General features: G+C 36.4%; 1 protein-coding gene across 7 annotated transcripts in view; it reads right to left on the bottom strand.

The window, feature by feature from the left end:
• The window catches only part of LOC121323860 (protocadherin gamma-A11-like), a 103,121-nt gene that overhangs the window by 64,769 nt on the left and 25,081 nt on the right, over positions 1-13,271 (bottom strand). Inside the window, exon 1 of one of the 7 annotated variants that reach the window (XM_041265152.1) lies at positions 9,336-11,813. The exons of 4 other annotated variants lie outside the window; for them this stretch is intronic. In XM_041265152.1, the coding sequence (XP_041121086.1) occupies positions 9,336-11,792 (2,457 nt within the window). In that variant the 5' untranslated portion in view covers positions 11,793-11,813. Of the gene's footprint in view, positions 1-3,226; positions 3,311-5,590; positions 8,057-9,335; positions 11,814-13,271 lie in introns of those variants that run through there. 2 more of the 7 variants (XM_041265153.1, XM_041265159.1) reach the window with 2 other exon arrangements.

Below are 13,271 nucleotides of genomic sequence, written 5' to 3'. Positions count from 1 at the left end.
ATGATGTTCAGACTGTGCTAGAAATGGCTGTAGAATAGAGGAATAAGCATGATCATCACTTTTTATAGTTAATGAAGTCACTTTAATTAAAAAATCTATATATCTATCTATCTATCTATCTATCTATCTCTCTCTCTCTCTCTCTCTCTCTCTCTCTCTCTCTCTCTCTCTCTCTCTCTCTCTCTCTCTATATCTATATATATATATATATATATATATATATATATATATATGTATATATATATATATATATATATATATATATATATATATATATATATATATATATATATATATATATGTTTGCACAGTATTTGTAAAAGCAAAATAACAAATTTCTTCTTATAACTATCGCCAGACGTTGTGCATTATATCAATTTTACGACTGAGACCTATTTAAAAAAAAAAAAAAAGAAAAAAAAGAAAAAAAATGTATGAACATAATTTTGCTGTGTTATTTAACATCATATAATCACATAAACTGTAGCATGATATCACACAATCTACTACAATATTTCATGTTAAATTTAAAAATGTCATAATAGAAAAAAAATCTACTTTTAGTTAAGTATATGGAAAACTACAAAGCATTATGTAATTAAATATGTAAATCTAGATTTGTTCAACTGGTTTCATTTGACTTTTGCAGAATTAAATAATTCTATAGGTTCATACAAAACTTGTGAACATATAGCTGTTATGTGACATTAGCAGTTTTATTTTATTTTCACAAATACATTGTGTAAATTGCTTTATTATATTATACATTGCTTAATCAGGCTAATTTCTAAACTTGATGGGCTCATACCCAATGTCTCACCTGTATTGAATGATCCGTGTTTTGCTTTAAGTTATTTTCCTTCTGTCCACATGGCATGGTCTCTGTTCCACGGGAATCAACACTTACAAGACTTTGACTGCACGGTCTGATGTATTTAAATTCGCTCTTTCCCGAATCAGTTGTCAAACACACTTCGTAATTGTACACATGTCGAAGTGTTCCTGTTCCCCCAACACCTGCATACTGGGGTGGGTAATATGGAATAGCAGGGGGGTTTCCATGTGATTTATAAAACAGCCTGGTTTGTCTCCATTTGTAGATCTTTATTGACAACATAATTATTATGGAAACAATAAAAAGAAAGGAAACTGTAGCCAATGATACCACTAAATAAAATGTCAGACTGTCATTGTAATCCTTATCCTGCGCATTGTCATTGAACTCTGAAAGTACTTCAGGGAAGCTGTTTGCAACCGCCACGTTCACATTCACTGTAGCTGAACGAGAGGGCTGACCGTTGTCCTCCACTAAAACAACAAGTCTTTGTTTCACAGCATCTTTGTCAACAACCTGGCGCAACGTCCTTATCTCCCCATTTTGCAGTCCTATTTCAAAAAGTGTCCTGTCTGTAGCTTTGTGCATTTTGTATGAAAGCCACGCATTCTGTCCAGAGTCGGCATCAATAGCTATCACTTTAGTCACGAGATAGCCAACATCAGCTGAACGAGGCACCATTTCAGCCACCAGAGAGCCTTCAGTTTGTACTGGATAGATAATCTGGGGAGCATTGTCGTTCTGATCCTGCACAAAGATGTTTACAGTCACATTGCTGCTGAGCGGCGGAGAACCTCCATCTTGAGCTTTAACGTGGATTTGGAACAATTTGATTTGCTCATAATCGAACGAGCGCACTGCGTATAATATTCCACTGTCTAAGTTAATGGAAATATATGAAGATAGAGGCGTTCCATTAATCTGTGCTTCTATAAGAAAGAAAGATATTTGAGCGTTCTGCTCCCAGTCAGGATCTTCGGCTTGTACAGAAAATATAGATATGCCGGGGGAAGTGTTTTCCATCACATATGCATTGTATATTTCCTCCTCGAATTTAGGTGCATTATCGTTAACATCAGATATTTTTAATACGATCGTTTTGTTATTGGAAAGAGACGGCGAACCTTCGTCTGTGGCAGTTATAGTAATATTATATTCAGAAACAGTTTCTCGATCTAAATTACTTTCGGTAACCAGATTATAATAGTTTGTTAATGAAGATTGTATTTTAAAAGGAAGCTTCTGGTTTATTGAACAATGTACTTGGCCATTTTTTCCGGAATCGAGGTCTTTGACATTAATAATAGCTACTGTAGTTCCAAGTAGGGCGTTTTCTAGAATGGGACTCGAGAATGAAGTTAAAGTTATTAAAGGAGCATTATCATTTATATCGATGACTTCAATTATTACTTTACAGGAGTCTATCAGACCCCCTTGATCTTTTGCAAGGATATTCATCTGATGTTGTTTAGCCTTTTCATAATCGATTTGCCCTGACACTTTTATTTCACCATTTTTGTTATCCAATACAAACAGTTCGCTAATGCGGTCTGTGATATGATTAAAAGAGTAGGTTATGTACCCGTTGGATCCTTTGTCTGCGTCAGTTGCGGTGACTGTTGTCACCAACATGCCTTTTATGGAATTTTCAACAACAACAGCTTTGTAAACTGCCTGGCTAAAAACAGGGGGGTTGTCATTCACATCCAGAACACGAATGTGTATCTTTACTTTGCCAGATTTCTGAGGGCTCCCACCATCAGTAGCAGTTAATACTAAATTAATAGTCTCGTGACTTTCTCGATCCAGAGGCGTTTGCAGAATCATCTCTACATACATACTACCATCTGGATGTGATTGTACTTTTAAAATAAAATGATCACTAGGGTAGAGAGCATAGGTCTGTAGAGTATTAACACCGACATCAGGGTCCACGGCGCTCTCAAGCACAAAACGAGCTCCAGGCACCGCTAATTCACTCATTTCTAAAGTAATCTCATTCTCGGGAAATTCGGGAGCATTATCGTTAATATCCAATATTTCCACTGTAATACTAAACAATTCCATGGGATTTTCAAGAACAACTTCGAAACTGAAACTGCAGGGGGATATTTGTCCACATAACTGCTCCCTGTCTATCTTTTCTTTAACAAGCAATATTCCTTTATCCACATCCATCTGAATATGCTGACTGCTGTCTTCAGTAACAATGCGAGCTCGGCCTGATATTAGTCTTTTAAGATCTAATCCTAAATCCTTTGCTATGTTCCCTACAAAAGACCCTTTCCCCATTTCTTCTGGAATAGAATAACGAATTTGCCCATCTGCTATATTTGCAATAGAAACACAAACAATCAATACGTATACTTGCCATTTGATAATCTGTCCTACCATTTTCAAGGCGATTTCACGTCGAATTAGTCCACAATTTCGCATTATGTATCCTTCAAAACAAATGTCAGTGTTCACAATTTCCAAATATCAAATGCTTTATAAACACGATGATCTCGATTATCCAAAATATACTGTTTCTGTATCCACAGTCTCTGTGTTGTAATCCAGGCACTGTATAGTGGAAGCTGCTCTTTCTGTCTGTTTTATACTGAGCAATAATATGGGCGTTCCTGCTGGATCTGCGCTTGCAGAACATCACCTTGTTGATCAACAGCGGCACTTAGAGTTGCATTCAAAAACTGCAGATCAATGTATTTCAAGCAAAATGTTTGTACATTTATTCTGTATATACTCTGTAGACAGTGAATACTAAGACATTGTATTTTTAAAAATGAAAGTCCTGTCTTTACCTGAAAAAACATTCAGAGTAGAAAACAGGTAGGATAACAGGAAAATGCATAGGTGCATGTTTAAGACCAAGTTTAATTTTCGATTTACCAGAATGTTTACCAAAGAAAAATACTGTTGATTCAAGAACACATTTAATGCATAATTTGTAATACAAATAATAAAGTCCCAAAAAATAGTCCTTCATAAAAGCAACAGATATTGTATGCACCAGATCTATTGATAATAACACAACATACAGTACCAATGTCCCAGAATGCAAAGTTTACTTAAATTTTGCTCGACATGAATTAAGTTTTTATAGAATACAAATAAAGACCAAATATAATAATCCAATATATAACTTTATATAAATACGTATTTTCAGGTTATAATAATGTTGTATAATACTTTTCAGAACAAAAAAAGGAACAATAGGAAGAAACTGTGCTTGAAATAAATTAGAGTAGACCCTCCGTTACAAGCACCAAACCTACGAACTGACCGGTCAACCGAACACCCCGCTTTTATCTGGGAGTATGCAATCACTCAACTATGCCTACTGTGCAACCAGAATCTTTTTTTTTTTTTTTTTAAAGCACAACATTAACTCAAAGAAATGGTAAGTACTTGGAAACGCAAATGTGTTGCACTTTCAGTTGAAAGCAAACATTTAAAAAGAATATTTTAAAACTTGTACAGCGAAATCAAACTCTACAATGCGAATACATTATCGGGGAATTGTCAAAAATAATGAAAAAGGCCAAAACTATTAGTTTTGCCACAGATAATTCAAAGGAGGCGAAGGAGGAAGCAGATGCGTATAAACAGATATATCATGCAAGATTACGAGAATGTGATTAATCACTATGTAGGCCGGTAAAGTTTACGTGTTCTCTTCAAATGAGCCGGTCGGATTCATGAAGTGTATAAACGCTGTCCAAACGAGGTTTCTCCGCTCAGTAGTCTTTATTTCATTGGCACAGGTTTGTTGCTTGTTCATATAGCATTTTAGAATACCTAGCTCAAAGACACTGGCTCAGAGTACCCCGTGGTAATGATCTCTCCCTCTAGTCCCCAGACACAACTTAAGTTCCCCTAGTTCAGCAACAACGTCACAGTGCGAAACGTCTTCATAAGCTACAGTAGGGTTAGCTGCGCAATACAAAGCAGAGTACCAACCAGTCATTGTTGCTGTATTCATTCTAACAATTAGCAATATCAATAAAATAATCTGAACAGTGCAAATATCATCTGGACAAAACCATATAAAACACATTCCAACGTTGCTGTAGTGTGCTGGTCATGGAGAAATCAACAACAACGGTACCAACAAATGGAATATTTCAAAACAGTACGGGCAATTGCGCAAGGATCAAGTTAGTTTTAAACAAAGCAAAATAATAACAATCAAGCCAAAGGACTCTAAATGACTGAGCAAGCTCCACGAACGCATTTTTGTTTAAAATAAAGTAAAACAAGCACTTCGTTAATTCAGCTTTTCCTGTACACGTAGCATTTTCCCACCTATAGTACGGTTTTAAAAACTGTCAAACCTAACAACACTAGTATCACATTGCTGTGCTGTATCCTTCTGTTATTCGCAAGATTAAGGCTGTAGATAGCAGGTGTACACAGTTATTAAACAATTGAAAACTGATTGAGTTACAGACATTGCAGACTTATGAACAAGACCAACATAAATGTTTTCATTTTCAAATGCATTTCATTTGTTGGTACTGCTGTCAATCAGTATCATGCCTAAAGATTTTGCATCTTCTACACAGCCCTTAGTTATCCCTGTCTAATTATGTCCCACTCTACTTTTGAATACTGATATAGACTTGTATCAAGTGTCCCCTAGAAAAAAAAAAAATTATTTACTTTGAAAGAGACAAATACAATTAAATCCACAAATACAATTGATACACTGACATTATGCAATATGTAAATGTATTTACTGACGCGGCTCACCTGCATGGAAAGGTCACTGTCTTCAATAATGTTATTCTCCTTCATAACATGTGGCATTGTATCTGCAGCGGTGGGCTCAACGCTTAACATGCTTTGGCTGCAAGGTCTGATATATCTGAATTCACTTTTTCCGGAATTAGTTGTTAAACAAACTTCGTAGTTGTACACATGTCGAAGTGTTCCTGTCTCTCCAACGTCTGCATAGCGGGGCGGGTAATACGAAGTAGGAATAACAGGGAGGTTTCCATTCGATTTATAAAACAGTTTAGAATGTCTCCAATTGCATAACTTCATCGACAACAAAACTACAATGGAGACAATAAAGAGAAACGAAACTGTAGCCAATGATACCACCAAATAAAATGTCAGATTTTCGTTGTAATCCTTATCCTGTATGAAGTCACTGAATTCGGAAAGTACTTCAGGAAAGCTGTCAGCAACTGCCACGTTCACATTCACTGTAGCTGAACGAGAGGGCTGACCATTATCCTCCACTAAAACAACAAGTCTTTGTTTCACAGCATCTTTGTCAACAACCTGGCGCAATGTCCTTATCTCCCCATTTTGTAGCCCCACTTCAAAAAGTGTCCTGTCTGTAGCTTTGTGCAGTTTGTATGAAAGCCACGCATTCTGTCCAGAGTCGGCATCAACAGCTACCACTTTAGTCACAAGATAGCCAACATCAGCTGAACGAGGCACCATTTCAGCTACCAGAGAGATTTCAGTTTGTACTGGATAGAGAATCTGAGGCGCATTGTCATTCTGGTCCTGCACAAAGATGTTTACAGTCACGTTGCTGCTAAGTGACGGTGAACCTCCATCTTGAGCTGTAACATGGCATTTGAAGTCTTTGATTTTTTCATAATCAAAAGAGCGAACTGCATACATGATTCCAGTGTCCGAGTTAATAGAAATAAATGAAGACACCGGTTTCCCGTGTACCTGTCCGTCTTCAAGAAAGTAAGATATACGAGCGTTATTACTCCAGTCTTGGTCTTCAGCTTGTAAAGAAAAAATCGATAACCCAGGCGAGTTGTTTTCCATCACATATGTCGTGTAAATGTTCTTATTGAAAGTCGGCGCATTATCATTAACATCAGATATTTTAAGCGTTATCGTTTGATTACTACAGTGTGGAGGCGAGCCTTCATCTGCAGCAGTAACAGTAATATTATATTCTGAGACCATTTCTCTGTCCAAAATACTTCTAGTCACCAATGTGTAGTAATTTTTTAAGGAAGATTGTATTTTAAAAGGAAACTGTTGGTTAATTGAACAAAGAACCTGACCATTTTTTCCAGAGTCTAAATCTTGAACATTAATAAGAGCTATGACTGTGCCCGGCAGCGAGTCTTCGGGTATAGGACTCGAGAATGACGTCAAAGTTATTACAGGGGCATTGTCATTTACATCTAAAATTTCTATTATTACGTTAGTGGAATCTGTAAGACCACCAGAATCTTTTGCTTGGACATTTATCTCATACACGTTTTGTTTTTCAAAATCCACTTGTCCAGCAATTCTAATTTCGCCTGTATCTGGGTCTAATTCAAACCTTTCTGAAATATTGTCTGTGATGTGAGTAAAATAATAAGTTATTTCTTTATTTGAGCCTATATCAGCATCAGTTGCAGTAACTGTCGTTACTAAAGTACCTTTCACCGAATTTTCAAACACAGAAGCTTTATACACTGCCTGACTAAAAACTGGAGCGTTGTCGTTGGCATCCAGAACAATTATGCGTATTTGCACTGTGCCCGACCTCTGAGGGGTCCCACCATCTACTGCTGTTAAAACAAGAAAATACTCACCTTGCTTTTCACGGTCTAAAGCAGACTGTAGCACCATCTCTACATATTTACTGCTACCAGAACTAGTCTTTAAGCGAAAATGATCAGTGGGGTTAAGAGTGTAGCTTTGTAGAGCGTTTACGCCTACATCGGGGTCCACTGCGCTTTCCAGAAGGAAGCGAGCTCCCGGTAAAGCCGACTCAATCATCTCCAATCGAATCTCACTCTTTGGAAATGTAGGAGTATTGTCGTTAACATCCTGAATTTCTACTGTAATGCCATGTAATTCGAGAGGATTTTCAAGAACAATCTCAAAACTAAAACTGCAAAGAGACACTTGTCTGCATAAATTCTCCCTGTCAATTCTTTCGTTAACAACTAGTATCCCTTTATTTAAATCAAGTACGACATAATGAGTGCTGCCTTTAGTAACCATACGAGCCCTGCCAGATATCAGTCTTTTAAGGTCTAATCCCAAATCTTGTGAAATATTACCAACAACTGAACCTTTATTCATTTCTTCTGGAATCGTATAGTGAGCTTGTCCATATGCAAAATCTGCTACGCACAAACAAAGAACGCAGAATTGTACTCGCCATTTCAATGAAGAGCTTTTGTTTCTTAAAGCGAAGTCAAATCGATGCAATCCAAAGTTTAGCATGATAAATATTGAAATATGAACATATACCAGTGGCTAATAATTTCCAGGTATCCCGTATATAAATAATATCGAAATCCAAACGTGCTGAGTATCCGTAGCCGCAGTATCTGTTTGTAATCCACACACTGTGTAGTGCAAGCTGCTCTTGCTGTCTGTCTTATACTGAACAATAACGTGGGAGGTCCTGGTGGGTTTTTTTTTTCTTGCAAAAAAATCACCTGACTGATCAACAGCGGCACTTAGAGTACAATTTAAGGACTACACAGATACATATTTAAAGCTACAGTATATTGGGAATTCATAACTTACTAATGTTATTGATAGGTTTTACCTGACATTTACATGTTTGCAGGCTACTATCAATTAAAGTGAACTATGTACACATATTAAAATATTTGCAAATCTTCAATGTTACCAAGTGTTTTCAGTACAATGAAAAACAAATGCTGAAATCAGCCCATGCTTGAGTACCAACAAACTTAAAAGTTTATGTATGTATTTGTTTATTTATTCGCTTATCTGCTGACTAGATTTACCGTAATATTGTAAAGTAGAAATGTGTACATAATACGTCTGTCGTTTTAAGGTCTAAGCAGTTTAATATATTACATTTATAGTGACACAAAAATGTAAATAATTGATAAATATAAATTATACCAGAACATTAAGGACTACAAGTCCTTCCGCTGGATGGAAAAAGCTGTAAACAAGCTGTTGTTATAAACAAGTTGTATTTCAAAAGAAAAGTTCGGGAGGATGATGGCACGATGACTTCAGAATAGAATGTTAATTCCAAGAAGTTCCAAAATGCCTGATTTGAAAATTAATTTGCGTTCTTTTTTGCTTCCTGGCTACAATGGTTCCATAGCAGTGATCTATACCACAAATTGTAATGTGGTTATTTGTGTTAAAATGTCTGGCAACAGGAGATGTAGAGGTGTTAATTCGCATACCGTAGATGTTCCACAAAGCGAACAGCTAAACGCCGAATTTTTTGTGTTTTTTTTTTTTTCTCCGATGTCCAGTTTGCTACACTTCAAACAACCAAATACTGCTGCAAGTGATATTCCTGAGTCCAATAGTAAACAAACATTCTTAAATTCTAGTAAAATGAAAATTTGATAATAAAACCAAACTAATGCGCTAAAATAATGCATTCTCAACTAAAATGGGACACCATAGTGTCACATTGACAAAATATACATAGTTACAACGGTACAATTCTGAACGTGATTCGTTTGTAGAGTAACAAATAGTTGCATAGCCTATGCTGTATTACACAAATGCGTCTCACCTGTGTCGTTGGATCAGCGTCTTGTATTAGGTTCTTCTCCTGCACGTGGGGCATGGTCTCTGCTCCACTCGGGTCAACATTTACAAGGCTTTCGCTACAAGGTCTGATATACTTAAACTCACTCTTTCCGGAATCAGTAGTTAAACACACTTCGTAATTGTACACGTGGCGAAGAGTTCCAGTCCCACCAACGTCTGCATATTGAGGAGGATAATATGAACTTGGAATTATAGGGAGGTTTCCATTTGATTTATAAAACAGTCTGGATTGTCTCCATTTGCAGAACTTCACTGACAACAACATTATAATGGAGACAATAAAAAGAAAGGAAACTGTAGCCAATGATACCACCAAATAAAATGTCAGATTGTCATTGTAATCCTTATCCTGCGCATTGTCACTGAACTCTGAAAGTACTTCAGGGAAGCTGTCTGCAACCGCCACGTTCACATTCACTGTAGCTGAACGAGAGGGCTGACCGTTGTCCTCCACTAAAACAACAAGTCTTTGTTTCACAGCATCTTTGTCAACAACTAGGCGCAAAGTCCTTATCTCCCCATTTTGCAGTCCCACTTCAAAAAGTGTCCTGTCTGTAGCTTTGTGCAGTTTGTATGAAAGCCACGCATTCTGTCCAGAGTCGGCATCAACAGCTACCACTTTAGTCACAAGATAGCCAACATCAGCTGAACGAGGCACCATTTCAGCCACCAGAGAGCTTTCAGTTTGTACTGGATAGAGAATCTGGGGAGCATTGTCGTTCTGGTCCTGTACAAAGATGTTTACAGTCACGTTGCTATAAAGTGGTGGAGAACCTCCATCCTGAGCTTTAACTTGGATTTGGAACTCTCTGATCTGTTCATAATCAAACGAGCGTGCTGCATAAACGGTGCCACTATCGGAGTTAATGGAAATATATGAAGATACTGGAGTTTCATTTATTTGCGCTTCTATAAGGAAGTAAGATAATCGAGCGTTCTGTTCCCAGTCAGGATCTTTGGCTTGTACAGAAGCGATAGACTTTCCTGGGGAATTGTTTTCCGTTATATACGTGTTGATAACGGCCTGATTAAAAGTAGGAGCATTATCATTAATATCTGATATTCTCAGTGTTATTGTCTGGTTACTGGATAGAGTAGGGGAGCCTTCGTCTGTAGCAATGATTGTAATATTATATACTGAGACAGTTTCTCTGTCCAAAATACTATCAGTGACCAAAGTGTAATAGTTCTTTAATGATGATTTAATTTTAAAAGGAACGTTTCTGTTAACTGAACAATGAATCTGTCCGTTTCTCCCAGAGTCTATATCTTGGATATTAATAAGACCTACGACTGTACCGGGCAATGAGTCTTCGGGTATAGGACTTGAAAAAGACTTTAGCTTTATTAATGGAGCATTATCATTTACATCAATAACGTCAATTATTACATTACTGGAATCTGTAAGACCGCCGTCATCTTTTACTTGTATGTTTATTTCATACATTTTGTCTTTTTCGAAATCGATGTGCCCTGCGACCTTGATTTCACCATTATGTGGATCTAGTTCGAACAGTTCACCAACGGTGTCTGTGATGTGGGTAAACGAATATGTTACATGCCCATTTGATCCCTTATCTGCATCAGTTGCGTTAACTGTAGCCACTAAAGTACCCTTTAAAGAATTTTCAAGCACAGACGCTTTGTAAACCGGCTGGCTAAAAACAGGAGCATTGTCATTTGCATCTAAAACAACTATGTGTATTTTAACTGTGCCAGACCTCTGAGGGTTCCCCCCATCAACACCTGTTAATATTAAAATTATATCGTCTTGTTTCTCTCTATCTAAAGAAGACTGGAGTACCATTTCAACATATTTACTAGACGTAGAACGGGTCGTTAATATAAAATGATCTGTGGGGTTAAGAGTGTAGCTTTGAAGAGCGTTTACCCCTACATCGGGGTCCACTGCGCTTTCTAGTAGGAACCGCGCTCCTGGCACTGCCGACTCGCTTATTTCTAATCGGATTTCATTTTGCGGAAATGCTGGATTGTTGTCATTAACATCTCGAATTTCCACTGTTACATGGTGTAATTCAAAAGGATTTTCAAGAACGATCTCAAAACTTAAAGTACACGGAGATATTTGCCCACATAATTGCTCCCTGTCTATCTTTTGACTAACAACTAATATCCCTTTATCTGCATCAAGGTTAACAAAGGGAGTGTTTTCTTCCGTAACGATTCGTGCGCTGCCAGATGTCAGTCTTTTAAGATCTAAACCCAAATCTTGTGCAATATTACCTACAAATGACCCTTTTGTCATTTCTTCTGGAATTGAATATCGAACTTTCCCATGCACCAAATCTAAACGATACAAACAAAGAAGGAATAACTGTACTTGCCATTTCAGTGCCCATCCTCCCTTTGTAAATGCAACATCAAACCGACTGAATCCAAGCTTTAACATGATGACCATATAAATACCTACACCAAAAGAGGCTCAAAATGTCAAATTATACCCGTTTACGAGATGCTTTATCGTGTATTCAAATTATCCAAAATGTACAGAGTTTCTGTATCCACAGTCTCTGTATTGTAATCCAGGCACTGTATAGTGGAAGCTGCTCTTTCTGTCTGTCTTATACTGAGCAATAATATGGGAGGTCCTGCTGGATCTGCGCTTGCAGAATACCACCTCGTTGATCAACAGTGGCACTTAGAGTCCTAGTTAGGAATAGCAGATATATTTATTTAAAGAAACAATACAGACTTAATACATCTTGCCAATTGAATGATAAGATCATTTTTTTGTGAAATATGTGAACTGTACGCATGTTTATGGTATGTGCTGATAGAACACTCAAAACATAAAGGAAGTGTTGTTATTATTATTATTATTATTATTATTATTATTATTATTATTATTATTATTATTTATTATTATTATTATTAATTAATTGATTGATTGATTAATTAATTCATTAATTAGTTCATTAATTAATTAATTAATGTGTTAGTATTTAAGAAAATTGTTTTCCATGACTTATTATGAACTTATATTTTAGTGGATACGTGCTGTTATGGGAGTAAACAGAGCCAGCAAAAAGGTATAATCAATTATTAAAAGGGGATACGCATATGTGTTAATGGTTTGTGAACAATGTAAGATTATTACATTATCACACTTGCTGCAGCTTGAATGGAAATGTCTGGACCTATTTTTAATACTATTTTTTTTTATTCCATAGTGCTTCTTTATTTTGATTGTTTGCATGTATTTATTAATAAATAAATGAGTAAATAATACATATATGCATGTAAAACCTCTTATGCACCAGTTAAATCCTTAATAACGTTTTATTCAAAAGATAATATCGTTTATTTAAAAACAAAACAAAAAACAAAACAAAACAAAACAAACAAACCAAAAAAAAAAAAACATATACACTTAAGGAACAAAATGATCGTCAGCACAATAAAATGATGACCAATCGTGATGTTTCTAATCTTCAAGGTTTAACCAGTAGATACATATCTACAAGCAGCCTAATGCAACATGCATTGCATTTCAGCACCATGTTAGTGAACAGCAACATATATACCACGTACTCCCTAATAAAACACACGTTGAAAGGTTTGAAAAAAGTGGCTCAATTTCATTCATAAACATCTGCTATTATAATGATAATACACGTTGCTGTATTAAGGAGAACAGTAACAGCAAAGGTTGAACTTGTATAAAATTGGCATTCTAGAAAATTGTATGTAACTTCAACATCATTCAGTCATATGTGATAAGTACAACCGTGATATATGTCAAGTCTTGTTACCATATTTAAAATCGAAAACCAGAGACTCACCTCTTTGTAAAGATCATTGTCTTCGCTTACATTCTTCTCTTTCTGCTCGTGTTGCACGGTCTTTGTTCTACTGGGGTCAACACTTACAAGGCTTT

This window comes from Polyodon spathula, chromosome 12 (assembly GCF_017654505.1).
Source record: "Polyodon spathula isolate WHYD16114869_AA chromosome 12, ASM1765450v1, whole genome shotgun sequence".
In the NCBI taxonomy this organism is placed as follows: Eukaryota; Metazoa; Chordata; class Actinopteri; order Acipenseriformes; family Polyodontidae; genus Polyodon; species Polyodon spathula.
Note: the sequence above shows the minus strand (reverse complement) of the source record. Positions and strands in the feature narration are given on the sequence as shown.